Source organism: Anomaloglossus baeobatrachus, chromosome 6 (genome assembly GCF_048569485.1).
Source record: "Anomaloglossus baeobatrachus isolate aAnoBae1 chromosome 6, aAnoBae1.hap1, whole genome shotgun sequence".
In the NCBI taxonomy this organism is placed as follows: domain Eukaryota; kingdom Metazoa; phylum Chordata; class Amphibia; order Anura; family Aromobatidae; genus Anomaloglossus; species Anomaloglossus baeobatrachus.
Genome location: NC_134358.1, coordinates 565,698,555 through 565,720,491, shown reverse-complemented (window position 1 = coordinate 565,720,491; position 21,937 = coordinate 565,698,555). Strand labels below are relative to the sequence as shown.

General features: G+C 48.4%; 2 protein-coding genes across 5 annotated transcripts in view; one reads left to right on the top strand and one right to left on the bottom strand.

Annotated features, from left to right (window-relative positions):
- NOS3 (nitric oxide synthase 3) overlaps positions 1-8,425 on the bottom strand; it is a 176,204-nt gene extending 167,779 nt beyond the window's left edge. For 3 of the 4 annotated variants that reach the window (XM_075315762.1, XM_075315759.1, XM_075315764.1), the window contains exon 1: positions 319-416. The gene's annotated coding sequence lies outside the window, so the exon portion shown is untranslated. Of the gene's footprint in view, positions 1-318; positions 417-8,279 lie in introns of those variants that run through there. The other variant, XM_075315761.1, reaches the window with a different exon arrangement.
- Positions 8,426-8,430: 5 nt separating this feature from the next.
- KCNH2 (potassium voltage-gated channel subfamily H member 2) overlaps positions 8,431-21,937 on the top strand; it is a 377,203-nt gene continuing 363,696 nt past the window's right edge. Inside the window, exon 1 of the mRNA XM_075315765.1 lies at positions 8,431-9,861. Within this exon, the coding sequence (XP_075171880.1) occupies positions 9,786-9,861 (76 nt within the window). The 5' untranslated portion in view covers positions 8,431-9,785. The remainder of the gene's footprint in view (positions 9,862-21,937) is intronic.

Here is a 21,937-nt window from a genome sequence, read left to right as displayed (position 1 = left end):
CTGACAGGGCTGGGAAAGTGACAACCAATATGGCCGCCATTACTATACACACCTGACAGGGCTGGGAAAGTGACAACCAATATGGCCGCCAATACTGCTACACACCTGACAGGGCTGGGAAAGTGACAACCAATATGGCCGCCATTACTATACACACCTGACAGGGCTGGGAAAGTGACAACTATATAGCGGCCTCAGGGGGAAAATTTACAAATCTATCTGAGAACACAGCACAGGATCAGTGACGTCACCAAGACCGCCTCAAAACCTGTGCACGGAAGTACTACAACCCCCAGCAGCCTGTGCTGCGCCACCTACCTGTTACAAAACGGAGCTGACAGGAGACACGGCCCCACCGCACACTGCAGGCAGCGCCGCCCGCCGGCCCCTCCGCACACTACTGCAGGCAGCGCCGCCGTCTGAAGAGGGGCGTGGTCCCACTCAGCGTAAGGGCGGAGCTACGCAGGGGCTGCTGGGAAGACAGGATTGCGCGGGGGAGAGGACGTCACATGGAGGAAGGACGGTACTGACTATACACAGAGTATTGAGCCCCCCTGTACTGTATATACAGAGTATTGAGCCCCCCTGTACTGTATATACAGAGTATTGAGCCCCCCTGTACTGTATATACAGAGTATTGAGCCCCCCTGTACTGTATATACAGAGTATTGAGCCCCCCTGTACTGTATATACAGAGTATTGAGCCCCCCCTGTACTGTATATACAGAGTATTGAGCCCCCCTGTACTGTATATACAGAGTATTGAGCCCCCCTGTACTGTATATACAGAGTATTGAGCCCCCCCTGTACTGTATATAGAGTATTGAGCCCCCCCTGTACTGTATATAGAGTATTGAGCCCCCCCTGTACTGTATATACAAAGTATTGAGCCCCCCCCTGTACTGTATATACAGAGTATTGAGCCCCCCCTGTACTGTATATACAGAGTATTGAGCCCCCCTGTACTGTATATACAGAGTATTGAGCCCCCCTGTACTGTATATACAGAGTATTGAGCCCCCCTGTACTGTATATACAGAGTATTGAGCCCCCCTGTACTGTATATACAGAGTATTGAGCCCCCCCCTGTACTGTATATAGAGTATTGAGCCCCCCCTGTACTGTATATAGAGTATTGAGCCCCCCCTGTACTGTATATAGAGTATTGAGCCCCCCCTGTACTGTATATACAGAGTATTGAGCCCCCCCTGTACTGTATATACAGAGTATTGAGCCCCCCCTGTACTGTATATGCAGAGTATTGAGCCCCCCTGTACTGTATATGCAGAGTATTGAGCCCCCCTGTACTGTATATGCAGAGTATTGAGCCCCCCTGTACTGTATATGCAGAGTATTGAGCCCCCCTGTACTGTATATGCAGAGTATTGAGCCCCCCCTGTACTGTATACACAGAGTATTGAGCCCTCCTGTACTGTATATACAGAGTATTGAGCCCCCCTGTACTGTATATACAGAGTATTGAGCCCCCCCTGTACTGTATATACAGAGTATTGAGCCCCCCCTGTACTGTATATACAGAGTATTGAGCCCCCCCTGTACTGTATATACAGAGTATTGAGCCCCCCCTGTACTGTATATACAGAGTATTGAGCCCCCCCTGTACTGTATATACAGAGTATTGAGCCCCCCCTGTACTGTATATACAGAGTATTGAGCCCCCCCTGTACTGTATATACAGAGTATTGAGCCCCCCCTGTACTGTATATACAGAGTATTGAGCCCCCCCTGTACTGTATATACAGAGTATTGAGCCCCCCCTGTACTGTATATACAGAGTATTGAGCCCCCCCTGTACTGTATATACAGAGTATTGAGCCCCCCCTGTACTGTATATACAGAGTATTGAGCCCCCCTGTACTGTATATGCAGAGTATTGAGCCCCCCCGTACTGTATATGCAGAGTATTGAGCCCCCCCGTACTGTATATGCAGAGTATTGAGCCCCCCCGTACTGTATATGCAGAGTATTGAGCCCCCCTGTACTGTATATGCAGAGTATTGAGCCCCCCCTGTACTGTATATGCAGAGTATTGAGCCCCCCCTGTACTGTATATACAGAGTATTGAGCCCCCCCCCTGTACTGTATATACAGAGTATTGAGCCCCCCCTGTACTGTATATACAGAGTATTGAGCCCCCCCTGTACTGTATATACAGAGTATTGAGCCCCCCCTGTACTGTATATACAGAGTATTGAGCCCCCCTGTACTGTATATACAGAGTATTGAGCCCCCCTGTACTGTATATACAGAGAGCACTGCGCCCCCTGTACTGCATATGCAGAGTATTGAGCCCCCCCTGTACTGTATATGCAGAGTATTGAGCCCCCTGTACTGTATATACAGAGTATTGAGCCCCCCTGTACTGTATATGCAGAGTATTGAGCCCCCCTGTACTGTATATGCAGAGTATTGAGACCCCCTGTACTGTATATGCAGAGTATTGAGCCCCCCTGTACTGTATATGCAGAGTATTGAGCCCCCCTGTACTGTATATGCAGAGTATTGAGCCCCCCTGTACTGTATATGCAGAGTATTGAGACCCCCTGTACTGTATATGCAGAGTATTGAGACCCCCTGTACTGTATATGCAGAGTATTGAGACCCCCCTGTACTGTATATACAGAGTATTGAGACCCCCCTGTACTGTATATACAGAGTATTGAGACCCTTCTGTACTGTATATACAGAGTATTGAGCCCCCCTGTACTGTATATACAGAGTATTGAGCCCCCCTGTACTGTATATACAGAGTATTGAGCCCCCCTGTACTGTATATACAGAGTATTGAGCCCCCCTGTACTGTATATACAGAGTATTGAGCCCCCCTGTACTGTATATACAGAGTATTGAGCCCCCCCTGTACTGTATATACAGTATTGAGCCCCCCCTGTACTGTATATACAGAGTATTGAGCCCCCCCTGTACTGTATATACAGAGTATTGAGCCCCCCCTGTACTGTATATACAGAGTATTGAGCCCCCCCTGTACTGTATATACAGAGTATTGAGCCCCCCCTGTACTGTATATACAGAGTATTGAGCCCCCCCTGTACTGTATATACAGAGTATTGAGCCCCCCCTGTACTGTATATACAGAGTATTGAGCCCCCCCTGTACTGTATATACAGAGTATTGAGCCCCCCCTGTACTGTATATACAGAGTATTGAGCCCCCCCTGTACTGTATATGCAGAGTATTGAGCCCCCCCTGTACTGTATATGCAGAGTATTGAGCCCCCCCTGTACTGTATATGCAGAGTATTGAGCCCCCCCTGTACTGTATATGCAGAGTATTGAGCCCCCCCTGTACTGTATATGCAGAGTATTGAGCCCCCCCTGTACTGTATATGCAGAGTATTGAGCCCCCCCTGTACTGTATATACAGAGTATTGAGCCCCCCCTGTACTGTATATACAGAGTATTGAGCCCCCCTGTACTGTATATACAGAGTATTGAGCCCCCCCTGTACTGTATATACAGAGTATTGAGCCCCCCCTGTACTGTATATACAGAGTATTGAACCCCCCCTGTACTGTATATACAGAGTATTGAGCCCCCCCTGTACTGTATATACAGAGTATTGAACCCCCCTGTACTGTATATACAGAGTATTGAGCCCCCCCTGTACTGTATATACAGAGTATTGAGCCCCCCCTGTACTGTATATACAGAGTATTGAGCCCCCCTGTACTGTATATATAGAGCACTGAGCCCCCTATACTGTAGATACAGAGAGCACTGCGCCCCCTGTACTGTATATACAGAGTATTGAGCCCCCCTGTACTGTATATACAGAGAGCACTGCGCCCCCTGTACTGTATATACAGAGTATTGAGCCCCCTGTAATGTATATACAGAGTATTGAGCCCCCCCTGTACTGTATATACAGAGTATTGAGCCCCCCCTGTACTGTATATACAGAGTATTGAGCCCCCCCTGTACTGTATATACAGAGTATTGAGCCCTCCTGTACTGTATATACAGAGGACTGAGCCCCTCCTGTACTGTATATACAGAGTATTGAGCGCCCCCCTGTACTGTATATACAGAGTATTGAGCGCCCCCCTGTACTGTATATACAGAGTATAGAGCGCCCCCCTGTACTGTATATACAGAGTATTGAGCCCCCCCTGTACTGTATATACAGAGTATTGAGCCCCCCCTGTACTGTATATACAGAGTATTGAGCCCCCCCTGTAATGTATATACAGAGTATTGAGCCCTCCTGTACTGTATATACAGAGAGCACTGCGCCCCCCTGTACTGTATATACAGAGCATTGAGCCCCCCTGTACTGTATATACAGAGTATTGAGCCCCCTGTACTGTATATGCAGAGTATTGAGCCCCCTGTACTGTATATGCAGAGTATTGAGACCCCCTGTACTGTATATGCAGAGTATTGAGCCCCCCTGTACTGTATATGCAGAGTATTGAGCCCCCCTGTACTGTATATGCAGAGTATTGAGCCCCCCTGTACTGTATATGCAGAGTATTGAGCCCCCCTGTACTGTATATGCAGAGTATTGAGCCCCCCTGTACTGTATATGCAGAGTATTGAGCCCCCCTGTACTGTATATGCAGAGTATTGAGCCCCCCCTGTACTGTATATGCAGAGTATTGAGCCCCCCCTGTACTGTATATACAGAGTATTGAGCCCCTCCTGTACTGTATATACAGAGGACTGAGCCCCCCTGTTCTGTATATACAGAGTATTGAGCCCCTCCTGTACTGTATATACAGAGTATTGAGCCCCCCTGTACTGTATATACAGAGTATTGAGCCCCCCCTGTACTGTATATAGAGTATTGAGCCCCCCCTGTACTGTATATAGAGTATTGAGCCCCCCCTGTACTGTATATACAGAGTATTGAGCCCCCCCTGTACTGTATATACAGAGTATTGAGCCCCCCCTGTACTGTATATACAGAGTATTGAGCCCCCCTGTACTGTATATACAGAGTATTGAGCCCCCCTGTACTGTATATACAGAGTATTGAGCCCCCCTGTACTGTATATACAGAGCACTGAGCCCCCCCTGTACTGTATATATTTACAGTGACTAAGGTGAGCCCCCTAAACTGTATATACAGAGCACTGAGGCCCCCTGTACTGTATATACAGAGCACTGAGTCCCCCTGTACTGTATATACAGAGCACTGAGCCCCCCTGTACTGTATATACAGAGCACTGAGCCCCCCCTGTACTGTATATATTTACAGTAACTAAGGTGAGCCCCCTAAACTGTGTGTATACAGAGAATCTTGAGAGCCCCCTACACTAAATTATATATATGACTAATGAGCCCCCCTCAGACAGTATCACACAGGATGGGATTAGATACACAGCTCAGCAGACAGTATCACACAGGATAGGATTAGATACACGGCTCAGCAGACAGTATCACACAGGATAGGATTAGATACACAGCTCAGCAGACAATATCACACAGGAGAGGATTAGATACACGGCTCAGCAGACAGCATCACACAGGAGAGGATTAGATACACGGCTCAGCAGACAGTATCACACAGGAGAGGATTAGATACACAGCTCAGCAGACAGTATCACACAGGAGAGGATTAGATGCACAGCTCAGCAGACAGTATCACACAGGAGAGGATTAGATGCACAGCTCAGCAGACAGTATCACACAGGAGAGGATTAGATGCACAGCTCAGCAGACAGTATCACACAGGAGAGGATTAGATACACAGCTCAGCAGACAGTATCACACAGGAGAGGATTAGATACACAGCTCAGCAGACAGTATCACACAGGAGAGGATTAGATACACGGCTCAGCAGACAATATCACACAGGATGGGATTAGATGCACTCAGCAGAGTATCACAGTTTGCATTATTAGATGCACAGTTGCTGCCGGTGGAGACGCTGCTGCTCGTCCAATGCTGTATACAGGACATTATATACATACATATACATTATATGTGCTTTTATCTCTCCAGGACTGGACGCACAGCTCAGGGTCTGACTGCTGCAGAACAGCTTCCGCTCATGTGCAGCGCCTGGTGGCACTGGACAGGTCCACACTGGTGAGTGATGAAGGGTTAACCCCTGCCATGATGGGGCCGTCTGGAGCGTTCTACACAGTAACCAGCAAATATTCATATAGGATTATATATAAAGGGAAGGAATAAAGTGATGTATGTACACAGTGTATTCACCAGCAGAATAGTGAGTGCAGCTCTGGAGGATAATACAGGATCAGTAATGTAATGTACGTACACAGTGACTGCACCAGCAGAATAGTGAGTGCAGCTCTGGAGTATAATGCAGGAGGTAACTCAGGATCAGTAATGTAATGTATGTACACAGTGACTGCACCAGCAGAATAGTGAGTGCAGCTCTGGAGGATAATACAGGATCAGTAATGTAATGTACGTACACAGTGACTGCACCAGCAGAATAGTGAGTGCAGCTCTGGAGTATAATGCAGGAGGTAACTCAGGATCAGTAATGTAATGTATGTACACAGTGACTGCACCAGCAGAATAGTGAGTGCAGCTCTGGAGTATAATACAGGAGGTAACTCAGGATCAGTAATGTAATGTATGTACACAGTGACTGTACCAGCAGAATAGTGAGTGCAGCTCTGGAGTATAATACAGGAGATAACTCAGGATCAGTAATGTAATGTATGTACACAGTGACTGCACCAGCAGAATAGTGAGTGCAGCTCTGGAGTATAATGCAGGAGGTAACTCAGGATCAGTAATGTAATGTATGTACACAGTAACTGCACCAGCAGAATAGTGAGTGCAGCTCTGGAGTATAATACAGGAGGTAACTCAGGATCAGTAATGTAATGTATGTACACAGTGACTGCACCAGCAGAATAGTGAGTGCAGTTCTGGAGTATAATACAGGAGGTAACTCAGGATCAGTAATGTAATGTATGTACACAGTGACTGCACCAGCAGAATAGTGAGTGCAGCTCTGGAGTATAATACAGGAGGTAACTCAGGATCAGTAATGTAATGTATGTACACAGTGACTGCACCAGCAGAATAGTGAGTGCAGCTCTGGAGTATAATACCGGAGGTAACTCAGGATCAGTAATGTAATGTATGTACACAGTGACTGCACCAGCAGAATAGTGAGTGCAGCTCTGGAGTATAATACCGGAGGTAACTCAGGATCAGTAATGTAATGTATGTACACAGTGACTGCACCAGCAGAATAGTGAGTGCAGCTCTGGAGGATAATGCAGATTTATTTCGGGATCAGTTATGATGTTGAGTGTGGATCTTTTGCTTACAGTAACAGATGTGTGTAATAGTTGTGTAGTGAGATTTACCCCCTGTATTTTCTCTATGATCACAGGACATATAGCGGAGGAGTTCCCCTTTAAGCAGGACACATGTGATCGGTTTCTCTGGTAGAGGTGATGAGCTGCACGTGGCTCCGGCCTCATCCACAGTTTGGGCTCCTGTCGGGCCAGGATTTACTTTGAGATGTAAATATCCTGTTTTTGGATAATCTAAGTATTAATCCCACGAACCTTCAGACCAACGCGCCTCAGCTGTGTGTTCTCTGTCTGGAACTTCGTGCCTCATTTACTCCTCCTGTCGCTCACACCTCTTTCACTCCTCCTGTCTCTCACACCTCATTCACTCCTCGTGTCTGGCACCTCATACCTCTTTCACGCCTCTGGTCGCTCGCACCTCATTCACTCCTCCTGTCTGGCACCTTGTGCCTCATTCACTCCTCCTGTCTGGCACCTTGTGCCTCATTCACTCCTCCTGTCTGGCACCTCGTGCCTCTTTCACGCCTCCAGTTGCTCACACCTCTTTCACTCCTCCTGTCTCGCATCTCGTGCCTCTTTCATGCCTCCTGTCGCTCATACCTCCTTCACTCCTCCTGTCTGGCACCTCGGGCCTCTTTCACGCCTCCTGTCGCTCACACCTCATTCACTCCTCCTGTCTGGTACCTCATGCCTCTTTCACTCCTCCTGTCTCTCACACCTCATTCACTCCTCGTGTCTGGTGCCTCATTCACTCCTCCTGTCTGGCACCTCGTGCCTCTTTCACGCCTCTGGTTGCTCACACCTCATTCACACCTCCTGTCGCTTACACCTCATTCACACCTCCTGTCGCTCACACCTCTTTCACGCCTCCTGTCGCTCACACCTCATTCACTCGTGTCTAGTACCTCGTGCCTCTTTCACACCTCCTGTTGCTCGCCCCTCTTTCACTCCTCCTGTCCCTGGCGCCCATAACACGTTTTACCCTTCTTACCCATCATTCCTGTATTTGTCCCCTTTAACCCTGTCTCTGCCGGCTCCACCTGCCCCTGTGATGGAGGCGTCGTGTGGACGAGGCCTCGGCAGCAGTGGCTCCACCTCTCGCCATATCTCTGGGGGGCTGCACACAGACCTGTGCCCCCATCCCCATTACACAGGAGCCTGCAGCCTGTGATGCTTCCCAGCTGGGAATCCCTTCTGTCTGACAGCGGAGGGGGAGGACGGCGAGGAGGAGGAGGAGGAGCAGCGGCGGCATCAACAAGCAAGAACAGGCACAACACCATCCGTCTCCTCCAGCATCCCCTGCTGCCTTCTCTCCTAATAAGGGGATGCCTTCTGGAGGAGACGGCCCCGGCTCCCTGCCAGCCCCACGCTAGAGCACGCGTCCTGCACCCTGCCAGACGACAGCCGCGGAGTCACCGACCAGAGGGCGCCCCTTCAGGTGGCGGAATAAGACCCCCCATCACCCGGATCCGAGGGCTCTGACCTCCCTCCTGTGCACGCTCACCACCGATTCCCGCCTTCCTCAACAAAGGATCATGGGATAATAGCGCCACCAGCACCCAAGGCCACTGGGATATCTCCATCAGCGCCGCTATTGGGATAGCGTGCTGGAACGCACGGGCTTGATCACCTGAAGACCACCCTGCGGGACGGAGCAAGGGTGCCGAGCTCAGGACCTTCCAGGGAAGTTTCTCGGGTACCCGTTGCCCCCGTGGTCAGAATTCATGACCTTCGTGTTATCTTAGGGTGGGCACCTGGCTTCCCATAGAGGGTCGTGCCAACAGGTCCCTTTCCTTTGTGTCCCCAACAGGTGACAGTGTGGGCACCCCGCAGGCCTGCGTTATATGCCGCCTTGCCTGTGCCCTATGTCCTGTGGATATGATGATACCCTGACTGCGGAGGACCACGCTGACTGCGAGGAGGAGGAGAGTGAGGGTCCTGCTAATAATAGGACGAGATAAGTGTCAGCCGCTGTGCCCAGCATGACCACCCGCTCCGGAGAGGCATGCGCTGCCCGCCCTGACTCCTATTGTCTGAGTATACTGCTGGCTGAGGCGTAGAAGGGGTTAACAGCGCCCCCTGCCCACGTGCAGATGAGCCCCAGTGATTGGCATTGAGAGTCAGCGGCTGATTTAAATACAGGTGCTGGGCGGCAGCAGCGCGGCCGGTGGATGGGCATCGCCTGGCATTATCGGATTGCGTCCTAAACCCTCCCCGTATATTACCCGGCCCCAGGTGAGAGATTAGCAGTTACCAATGAGCCGCAAGAAGACCACGGGCATCGGGTAGCACTCCGACCATTCAGGCGTCTCCGTTCCCGGAGCGTGGGACACTTTGGCGCTGCCCCGTGGCACTGCGGACCGCTCCATGTTCCCCTTTCTGGATCTACTTTGCTTGAATTAGACTCAGACGGGTGTTGTTTTGGGGGTTTCGCGTCCCACCTCCATGTGATCGGTGAGGAGGAGGATAGACGGCAGCAGCTACCCATGGGATAAGGATGCCTGTCCGAAGAGGTCACGTCGCCCCCCAGAACACCTTCCTGGACACCATTATACGCAAATTCGAAGGACAAAGTAAGAAAAGGATCTTGTCGGGTCTCACTGTCTCATAAGATGTTCCTGTGCCCGGGGTCCCTACATGTGATGTACCTGTAGCCAACTGTGGATGCGGGGTCCCTACATGTGATGCACCTGTAGCCGACTGTGGGTGTGGGGTCTCTACATGTGGTGTACCCGTAGAGGACCATGTGCATGGGGTCCCTACATGTGATGTACCTGTAGCCGACTGTGGGCGCGGGGTCCCTACCTGTGGTGTACCCGTAGCCGACTGTGGGCGCGGGGTCCCTACCTGTGGTGCACCTGTAGCCGACTGTGGGCGCGGGGTCTCTATATGTGGTGCACCTGTAGCCGACTGTGGGCGCGGGGTCTCTACATGTGATGTACCTGTAGCCGACTGTGGGCACGGGGTCCCTACATGTGATGTACCTGTAGCCGACTGTGGGTGTGGGGTCTCTACATGTGGTGTACCCGTAGAGGACCATGTGCATGGGGTCCCTACATGTGATGTACCTGTAGCCGACTGTGGGCGCGGGGTCTCTACATGTGGTGTACCCATAGAGGACCATGTGCCCGGGGTCCCTACATGTGATGTACCTGTAGCCGACTGTGGGCGCGGGGTCCCTACCTGTGGTGTACCCGTAGCCAACTGTGGGCGCGGGGTTTCTACATGTGGTGTACCCGTAGCCGACTGTGGGCGCGGGGTCTCTACATGTGGTGTACCTGTAACCGACTGTGGGCGCGGGGTCCCTACATGTGGTGTACCCGTAGCCGACTGTGGGCGCGGGGTCTCTACATGTGGTGCACCTGTGGGCGCGGGGTCTCTACATGGGATGCACCTGTAGCCGACTGTGGGTGCGGGGTCCCTACATGTGGTGCACCTGTAGCCGACTGTGGGCGCGGGGTCTCTACATGTGATGTACCTGTAGCCGACTGTGGGCGCAGAGTCCCTACATGTGGTGTACCTGTAACCGACTGTGGGCGCGGGGTCCCTACATGTAGTGTACCTGTAGCCGACTGTGGGTGCGGGGTCCCTACATGTGGTGCACCTGTAGCTGACTGTGGGTGCGGGGTCCCTACATGTGATGCACCTGTAGCCGACTGTGGGCGCGGGGTCTCTACATGTGATGTACCTGTAGCCGACTGTGGGCGCGGGGTCCCTACATGTGATGTACCTGTAGCCGACTGTGGGTGCGGGGTCCCTACATGTGATGCACCTGTAGCCGACTGTGGGTGCGGGGTCCCTACATGAGATGTACCAATAACCTTCAGGAGGCGCTGGGGTCCCAAAATATCCTGACGCATATGTCAGTGAGCACAAGGGGTCCAGGATTCCTGACATGTCACATGACTAGCAGAGGGCACAGGGGTCCTAATATATCAGTATTAGGCACAAAAGTCCTATCACATCACCTATCAGCAGAGAGCACAGGGGCCCTATCACATCACCTATCAGCAGAGAACACAGGGGCCCTATCACATCACCTATCAGCAGAGAGCACAGGGGCCCTATCACATCACCTATCAGCAGAGAGCACAGGGGCCCTATCACATCACCTATCAGCAGAGAGCACAGGGGCCCTATCACATCACCTATCAGCAGAGAGCACAGGGGCCCTATCACATCACCTATCAGCAGAGAACACAGGGGCCCTATTACATCACCTATCAGCAGAGAGCACAGGGGCCCTATCACATCACCTATCAGCAGAGAGCACAGGGGCCCTATCACATCACCTATCAGCAGAGAGCACAGGGGCCCTATCACATCACCTATCAGCAGTGGGCACAGGGGCCCTATCACATCACCTATCAGCAGAGAGCACAGGGGCCCTATCACATCACCTATCAGCAGCAGGCACAGGGGCCCTATCACATCACCTATCAGCAGAGAGCACAGGGGCCCTATCACATCACCTATCAGCAGAGAGCACAGGGGCCCTATCACATCACCTATCAGCAGAGAGCACAGGGGTCCTATCACATCACCTATCAGCAGCGGGCACAGGGGCCCTATCACATCACCTATCAGCAGAGAGCACAGGGGCCCTATCACATCACCTATCAGCAGAGAGCACAGGGGCCCTATCACATCACCTATCAGCAGTGGGCACAGGGGTCCTATTACATCACCTATCAGCAGAGAGCACAGGGGTCCTATCACATCACCTATCAGCAGAGAGCACAGGGGCCCTATCACATCACCTATCAGCAGAGAGCACAGGGGCCCTATCACATCACCTATCAGCAGAGAGCACAGGGGCCCTATCACATCACCTATCAGCAGAGAGCACAGGGGCCCTATCACATCACCTATCAGCAGAGAGCACAGGGGCCCTATCACATCACCTATCAGCAGAGAGCACAGGGGCCCTATCACATCACCTATCAGCAGAGAGCACAGGGGCCCTATCACATCACCTATCAGCAGCGGGCACAGGGGTCCTATCACATCACCTATCAGCAGAGAGCACAGGGGTCCTATCACATCACCTATCAGCAGAGAGCACAGGGGCCCTATCACATCACCTATCAGCAGAGAGCACAGGGGCCCTATCACATCACCTATCAGCAGCGGGCACAGGGGTCCTATCACATCACCTATCAGCAGAGAGCACAGGGGCCCTATCACATCACCTATCAGCAGAGAGCACAGGGGCCCTATCACATCACCTATCAGCAGCGGGCACAGGGGCCCTATCACATCACCTAACCTATAGAGACCCCATTATAAATCCTGGGGGGCTCTTAGTATGGCGGCAAAACCAGCTCCAGCAGAGGCCAAATAACTGATATTCCTGCACCTGTAGGAACCAGACATGAGAGCCACAGTACTGTGCACTGCGGACCAGGGAACCAGGTGTTACATAGGACTTCAGGTGACATCTACTACATTATCTGTACTCAGAGATATCACTGTGTTATCTGTGGTGTTACATAGGACTGCAGGTGACATCTACTACATTATCTGTACTCAGAGATATCACTGTGTTATCTGTGGTGTTACATAGGACTGCAGGTGACATCTACTACATTATCTGTACTCAGAGAGATATCACTGTGTTATCTGTGGTGTTACATAGGACTGCAGGTGTCATCTACTACATTATCTGTACTCAGAGAGGTATCACTGTGTTATCTGTGGTGTTACATAGGACTGCAGGTGACATATTCTACATTATTTGTACTCCGAGAGATATCACTGTGTTATCTGTGGTGTTACATAGGACTTCAGGTGACATCTACTACATTATCTGTACTCAGAGAGATATCACTGTGTTATCTGTGGTGTTACATAGGACTGCAGGTGACATCTACTACATTATCTGTACTCAGAGAGATATCACTGTGTTATCTGTGGTGTTACATAGGACTGCAGGTGACATCTACTACATTATCTGTACTCAGAGAGATATCACTGTGTTATCTGTGGTGTTACATAGGACTGCAGGTGACATCTACTACACTATCTGTACTCAGAGAGATATCACTGTGTTATCTGTGGTGTTACATAGGACTGCAGGTGACATCTACTACATTATCTGTACTCAGAGATAACACAATGATATCTGTGGTGTTACATAGGACTGCAGGTGACATCTACTCCATTATCTGTACTCAGAGAGATATCACTGTGTTATCTGTGGTGTTACATAGGACTGCAGGTGACATCTACTACATTATCTGTACTCAGAGATATCACTGTGTTATCTGTGGTGTTACATAGGACTGCAGGTGACATCTACTACATTATCTGTACTCAGAGAGATATCACTGTGTTATCTGTGGTGTTACATAGGACTGCAGGTGACATCTACTACATTATCTGTACTCAGAGATAACACAATGATATCTGTGGTGTTACATAGGACTGCAGGTGACATCTACTACATTATCTGTACTCAGAGAGATATCACTGTGTTATCTGTGGTGTTACATAGGACTGCAGGTGACATCTACTACATTATCTGTACTCAGAGATAACACAATGATATCTGTGGTGTTACATAGGACTGCAGGTGACATCTACTACATTATCTGTACTCAGAGAGATATCACTGTGTTATCTGTGGTGTTACATAGGACTGCAGGTGACATCTACTACATTATCTGTACTCAGAGAGATATCACTGTGTTATCTGTGGTGTTACATAGGACTGCAGGTGACATCTACTACACTATCTGTACTCAGAGAGATATCACTGTGTTATCTGTGGTGTTACATAGGACTGCCGGTGACCTCTACTACATTATCTGTACTCAGAGATATACTGTGTTATCTGTGGTGTTACATAGGACTGCAGGTGACATCTACTACATTATCTGTACTCAGAGATATCACTGTGTTATCTGTGGTGTTACATAGGACTGCAGGTGACATCTACTACATTATCTGTACTCAGAGATATCACTGTGTTATCTGTGGTGTTACATAGGACTGCAGGTGACATCTACTACATTATCTGTACTCAGAGAGGTATCACTGTGTTATCTGTGGTGTTACATAGGACTGCAGGTGACATCTACTACATTATCTGTACTCAGAGAGATATCACTGTGTTATCTGTGGTGTTACATAGGACTGCAGGTGTCATCTACTACATTATCTGTACTCAGAGAGGTATCACTGTGTTATCTGTGGTGTTACATAGGACTGCAGGTGACATATTCTACATTATTTGTACTCCGAGAGATATCACTGTGTTATCTGTGGTGTTACATAGGACTGCAGGTGACATATTCTACATTATCTGTATTCAGAGAGATATCACTGTGTTATCTGTGGTGTTACATAGGACTGCAGGTGACATCTCCTCCATTATCCATACTCAGTTATCACAGTCTTATAACGTGTACTGTCCCTTTAATCCGCGCACTCGCTGTGTGCAGTTGTATATACAGCGGGCACCGTGTGCTCTGGGTTTTCTCAGCGGGGTCTCTGTTTGTAAAGAAAAAACATTAGCGTTAACCGTAGAAACCAATCACGCGCCTCCTTTCGCTTTCTGAACCTCCTTAGCGGCCGGTCGCTGGCTTGCGGCTGCTTTCCATTGCAGAGCGCTGTGTATATCCCCCGCTCCCTCCGCTCCTCGCTGTTGCGGTATTATATTTGGATAGATGGATCTGCTTCACGTCTTTCCTGGAAATCTGTGTTACGTGCAGTTGTATGCAGCGCGGACTGATTGCCTAAATATCGCGGGCGCCAGATACTGCACTGATACATTGTAACGAGCTGGGAGGAAGCCGTGCGCCTGCTGCGGCGACTCGCTGAACGCTCACCCCAATGGAAACCATTGTAACAATTTTTAGTTTTCATTTTAAAGGGAGTCTGTCAGCCGGTTTTTGCTATGTAATCTGTAGACAGCATGCTGTAGGGGTTAACACACAGATTTCATCCATGCCTCTCTTATCAAGACCTGGGGTGGTGTTTTATCTGTAATGTTTGTTTTAGCTTCAGGAGATTATCATTGCCGGACTAGTTCAGCTAGAGGTCATCTGGTTAGGCACGCCACCTGCTGTGATTAGCAGCTCACTGTGTATAGACATTATACTTAGAGAGTCTTGAAACCTCTTATCCATGGTCCTGATCAGGACAAGCAAATCCTCCCTCCTCTCAGAGGACTCCTTCCTGGAGACATCACAGTCTCCCCACCATGACCCTCACCATGTGGCAGACAAACCCATGGGAGGAGGTATGTGGATAGCCAGACCCACCTGTCTCTCCAGCTATCTGTAGCCCTGGCCCTGGTACGCCCTAACAAGACTCGTGGCACTACAAGTACCAGAATGGACATCCTGGATTATATCACTCCTGTGATATATACCGGGGGCCCTGTTACACCCCCCAGTTTATAACGTCCGGCTCTATTACCCCCAGTGTATAACCTCGGGCCCCTCACCCCTGGAGTTTAACCCCCGGCCCCCTAATATGCTGTCTACCTTTACTGCTATGTGAAAGAGGCACTGGTGGTGCGGAGCTCACTGATACCAGCGCGTCCTGTAATAGGAGCCACCGGGGTAATAAGTCCATTCCTGACATTTCTTCCTCCTGAATCTTCCCCATCACCTGTGAGTGATATTACTGAGAAGTGGAAGGAACCGCAGCAAAGTGGAGACTCCGTAATGTTACAGAGCGGGGGGCCGAGTGCTGAGGAGCAGAGGACAGAAATGTCCCCACCGCTCTGCTGACCCCATAACTGCAGAGTCCAGACCTCCTCTAACATCAGCACAAACACTGCACCTGCCGGGGGCTTCATGGCCGAGCAACTGCAGCCGTACATCACCAAGCACAATGCCGAGCCATACATCACCAAGCACAATGCCGAGCCGTACATCACCAAGCACAATGCTGAGCCATACATCACCAAGCACAATGCCGAGCCATACATCACCAAGCACAATGCCGAGCCGTACATCACCAAGCACAATGCCGAGCCGTACATCACCAAGCACAATGCCGAGCCGTACATCACCAAGCACAATGCCGAGCCATACATCACCAAGCACAATGCCGAGCCATACATCACCAAGCACAATGCCGAGCCATACATCACCAAGCACAATGCCGAGCCATACATCACCAAGCATAATGCTGAGCTATACATCACCAAGCACAATGCCGAGCCATACATCACCAAGCACAATGCCGAGCCGTACATCACCAAGCACAATGCCGAGCCATACATCACCAAGCACAATGCCGAGCCATACATCACCAAGCACAATGCCGAGCCGTACATCGCCAAGCACAATGCTGAGCCATACATCACCAAGCACAATGCCGAGCCGTACATCACCAAGCACAATGCCGAGCCATACATCACCAAGCACAATGCTGAGCCGTACATCACCAAGCACAATGCTGAGCCGTACATCACCAAGCACAATGCTGAGCCATACATCACCAAGCACAATGCTGAGCCGTACATCACCAAGCACAATGCCGAGCCATACATCACCAAGCACAATGCCGAGCCGTACATCACCAAGCACAATGCTGAGCCGTACATCACCAAGCACAATGCTGAGCCATACATCACCAAGCACAATGCTGAGCCATACATCACCAAGCACAATGCTGAGCCGTACATCACCGAGCACAATGCTGAGCCGTACATCACCAAGCACAATGCCGAGCCGTACATCACCAAGCACAATGCCGAGCCATACATCACCAAGCACAATGCCGAGCCGTACATCACCGAGCACAATGCCGAGCCGTACATCACCGAGCACAATGCCGAGCCGTACATCACCAAGCACAATGCTGAGCCATACATCACCAAGCACAATGCTGAGCCGTACATCACCAAGCACAATGCTGAGCCGTACATCACCAAGCACAATGCTGAGCCATACATCACCAAGCACAATGCCGAGCCGTACATCACCAAGCACAATGCCGAGCCGTACATCACCAAGCACAATGCTGAGCCGTACATCACCAAGCACAATGCTGAGCCATACATCACCAAGCACAATGCTGAGCCGTACATCACCAAGCACAATGCTGAGCCGTACATCACCAAGCACAATGCCGAGCCGTACATCACCAAGCACAATGCCGAGCCGTACATCGCCGAGCACAATGCTGAGCGTCACATGGAGTGGTGTACAGCCGCTGCCACTGGACTTTGGAGGAGATGTGTTTTTTAAAATATTTAGAAAACCAGGAATCATTTCCTTTACACTTCACAAATACTTGTCCTTAGTCTGGGAATCACAAAAATATTAATGAAATACATTTAAATTTGTCGTAATGTGATAAAAGTGGAACATTTCACGGGGTAGGAATACTTTGTCACCACCCTGTGACAGTGTAGATGTATGTGCCTTCAGGAGTCTGCGGAGAGATGTGAAATAACTGGTTGTACTGGTCGTCACCTAGCTTTCCCAGAATCAGATTGTCACACTGAGTTTTGCACAAGCTTCACTGACTGTCATGGCGGCGTCCGGCTCTGTTCACATTGCAGCTTCTGACACTGCGCCTGATGGTTTCACTGGTGTCTGGGATTAACACAGGCAGACTCGGGCGTCGACCTGTCTGCTCATACACAGGCTAGCAAGAGTTAACTTCAGTCTGCTGTTATGCTTCTTTCATCACATGTTGTAAGTAAGCCAATCATATTTGCTTCTCTCACATTTATGCTGGAGGTAATGTTCTACCTATGCCAACTATAGTTGATGCTGTGTTGGTCTGTGAGTTATAGTGGCCCAGGCTTGCTGGAAAAACAGTTGCTTTGTGTTTAGTGTTGTTGTGGAGTTTATCCTTCGTCTTGTTGCTTCCTCCCTGCTCTTGTTTTCCTCCTTTATTACTTATTGTCTTATACCGCTGTGTGACAGGGCTTTGGTTTCCCCTGTCTGTCGATTTCTGTGGGTTAAGCCACACCCCGATCCTGGCCTTTGAGGGGAAGGAGGTATAAGATCAATGGTGGTCAGGGGCAGGAAGGAGGCTCAGACATCCCCACCATTAGGAGTATCCCTGAGATTAAGGATAGCACAGGGCCCCTAACCTGAGGGTCAGTTTAGGGGTCCTGGTTTCCCGCTTTCCCCATAGACCTTGTGGCACAGATATCACATATAACTCACGACTTACTGTATATTTACACGAGATTGTAGGGGACACGCTCATCACTTGGGTGCGACTGCAAATACAGGAGATTTACTGTTACTTGTCAAGATATCAGCGAGTCACATGAGATAGCGCTGCGTTACATCAGACGTGTCATGTGACAGACGGATAACGGCGTGTAAAGGGAGATAATGAAGAGCCATGTGGATCTGAGTATTATCATGTGCAGATAGTTTTCTGCACAGTACCACTACTGCCCTGTATACTGGGTGTAATCCTCAGTAGCTGTATTATTCTGTATATATACACTGCACAGTACCACTTCTCCTGTCCTGTATACTGGGTGTAATCCTCAGTATCTGTATTATTCTGTATATATACACTGCACAGTACCACTTCTCCTGTCCTGTATACTGGGTGTAATCCTTAGTATCTGTATTATTCTGTATATATACACTGCACAGTACCACTTCTCCTGTCCTGTATACTGGGTGTAATCCTCAGTATCTGTATTATTCTGTATATATACACTGCACAGTGCCACTTCTCCTGTCCTGTATACTGGGTGTAATCCTCAGTATCTGTATTATTCTGTATATATACACTGCACAGTACCACTTCTCCTGTCCTGTATACTGGGTGTAATCCTCAGTATCTGTATTATTCTGTATATATAAACTGCACAGTACCACTTCTCCTGTCCTGTATACTGGGTGTAATCCTCAGTATCTGTATTATTCTGTATATATACACTGCACAGTACCACTTCTGCTGTCCTGTATACTGGGTGTAATCCTCAGTACCTGTATTATTCTGTATATATACACTGCACAGTACCACTTCTCCTGTCCTGTATACTGGGTGTAATCCTTAGTATCTGTATTATTCTGTATATATACACTACACAGTACCACTTCTCCTGTCCTGTATACTGGGTGTAATCCTCAGTATCTGTATTATTCTGTATATATACACTGCACAGTACCACTTCTCCTGTCCTGTATACTGGGTGTAATCCTCAGTATCTGTATTATTCTGTATATATACACTGCACAGTACCACTTCTCCTGTCCTGTATACTGGGTGTAATCCTCAGTATGTGTATTATTCTGTATATATACACTGCACAGTACCACTTCTCCTGTCCTGTATACTGGGTGTAATCCTCAGTGTCTGTATTATTCTGTATATATACACTGCACAGTAGCACTTCTCCTGTCCTGTATACTGGGTGTAATCCTCAGTATCTGTATTATTCTGTATATATACACTGCACAGTACCACTCCTCCTGTCCTGTATACTGGGTGTAATCCTCAGTACCTGTATTATTCTGTATATATACACTGCACAGTACCACTTCTCCTGTCCTGTGTACTGGTTGTAATAATCTGTATTTGTATTATTCTGTGTATATATACAGTGCACAGTACCACTTCTCCTGTCCTGTATACTGGGTGTAATCCTCAGTATCTGTATTATTCTGTATATATACACAGCACAGTACCACTTCTCCTGTCCTGTATACTGGGTGTAATTCGGAGTACCTGTATTATTCTGTGTATATATACACTGCACAGTACCACTTCTCCTGTCCTGTATACTGGGTGTAATCCTCAGTACCTGTATTATTCTGTATATATACACTGCACAGTACCACTTCTCCTGTCCTGTATACTGGGTGTAATCCTCAGTGTCTGTAATATTCTGTATATATACACTGCACAGTACCACTTCTCCTGTCCTGTATACTGGGTGTAATCCTCAGTACCTATATTATTCTGTATATATACACTGCACAGTACCACTTCTCCTGTCCTGTATACTGGGTGTAATCCTCAGTATCTGTATTATTCTGTATATATACACTGCACAGTACCACTTCTCTTCTCTTGTATACTGAGTGTAATCCTCAGTATCTGTATTATTCTGTATATATACACTGCACAGTACCACTTCTCCTGTCCTGTATACTGGGTGTAATCCTCAGTATCTGTATTATTCTGTATATATACACTGCACAGTACCACTTCTCCTGTCCTGTATACTGGGTGTAATCCTCAGTATCTGTATTATTCTGTATATATACACTGCACAGTACCACTTCTCCTGTCCTGTATACTGGGTGTAATCCTCAGTGTCTGTATTATTCTGTATATATACACTGCACAGTACCACTTCTCCTGTCCTGTATACTGGGTGTAATCCTCAGTGTCTGTATTATTCTGTATATATACACTGCACAGTACCACTTCTCCTGTCCTGTATACTGGGTGTAATCCTCAGTATCTGTATTATTCTGTATATACACTGCACAGTACCACTTCTCCTGTCCTGTATACTGGGTGTAATTCTGAGTACCTGTATTATTCTGTATATATACACTGCACAGTACTACTTCTCCTGTCCTGTATACTGGGTGTAATCCTCAGTATCTGTATTATTCTGTATATATACACTGCACAGTACCACTCCTCCTGTCCTGTATACAGGGTGTAATCCTCAGTATCTGTATTATTCTGTATATATACACTGCACAGTACCACTTCTCCTGTCCTGTATACTGGGTGTAATTCTGAGTACCTGTATTATTCTGTATATATACACAGCACAGTACCACTTCTCCTGTCCTGTATACTGGGTGTAATCCTCAGTATCTGTATTATTCTGTATATATACACAGCACAGTACCACTTCTCCTGTCCTGTATACTGGGTGTAATCCTCAGTATCTGTATTATTCTGTATATATACACTGCACAGTACCACTCCTCCTGTCCTGTATACAGGGTGTAATCCTCAATATCTGTATTATTCTGTATATATACACTGCACAGTACCACTTCTCCTGTCCTGTATACTGGGTGTAATTCTGAGTACCTGTATTATTCTGTATATATACACTGCACAGTACCACTGCTCCTGTCCTGTATACTGGGTGTAATCCTCAGTGTCTGTATTATTCTGTATATATACACAGCACAGTACCACTTCTCCTGTCCTGTATACTGGGTGTAATCCTCAGTATCTGTATTATTCTGTATATATACACTGCACAGTACCACTTCTCCTGTCCTGTATACTGGGTGTAATTCTGAGTACCTGTATTATTCTGTATATATACACAGCACAGTACCACTTCTCCTGTCCTGTATACTGGGTGTAATCCTCAGTGTCTGTATTATTCTGTATATATACACTGCACAGTACCACTTCTCCTGTCCTGTATACTGGGTGTGATCCTCAGTATCTGTATTATTCTGTATATATACACTGCACAGTACCACTTCTCCTGTCCTGTATACTGGGTGTAATCCTCAGTATCTGTATTATTCTGTATATATACACAGCACAGTACCACTTCTCCTGTCCTGTATACTGGGTGTAATCCTCAGTATCTGTATTATTCTGTATATATACACTGCACAGTGCCACTTCTCCTGTCCTGTATACTGGGTGTAATCCTCAGTATCTGTATTATTCTGTATCTATACACTGCACAGTACCACTTCTCCTGTCCTGTATACT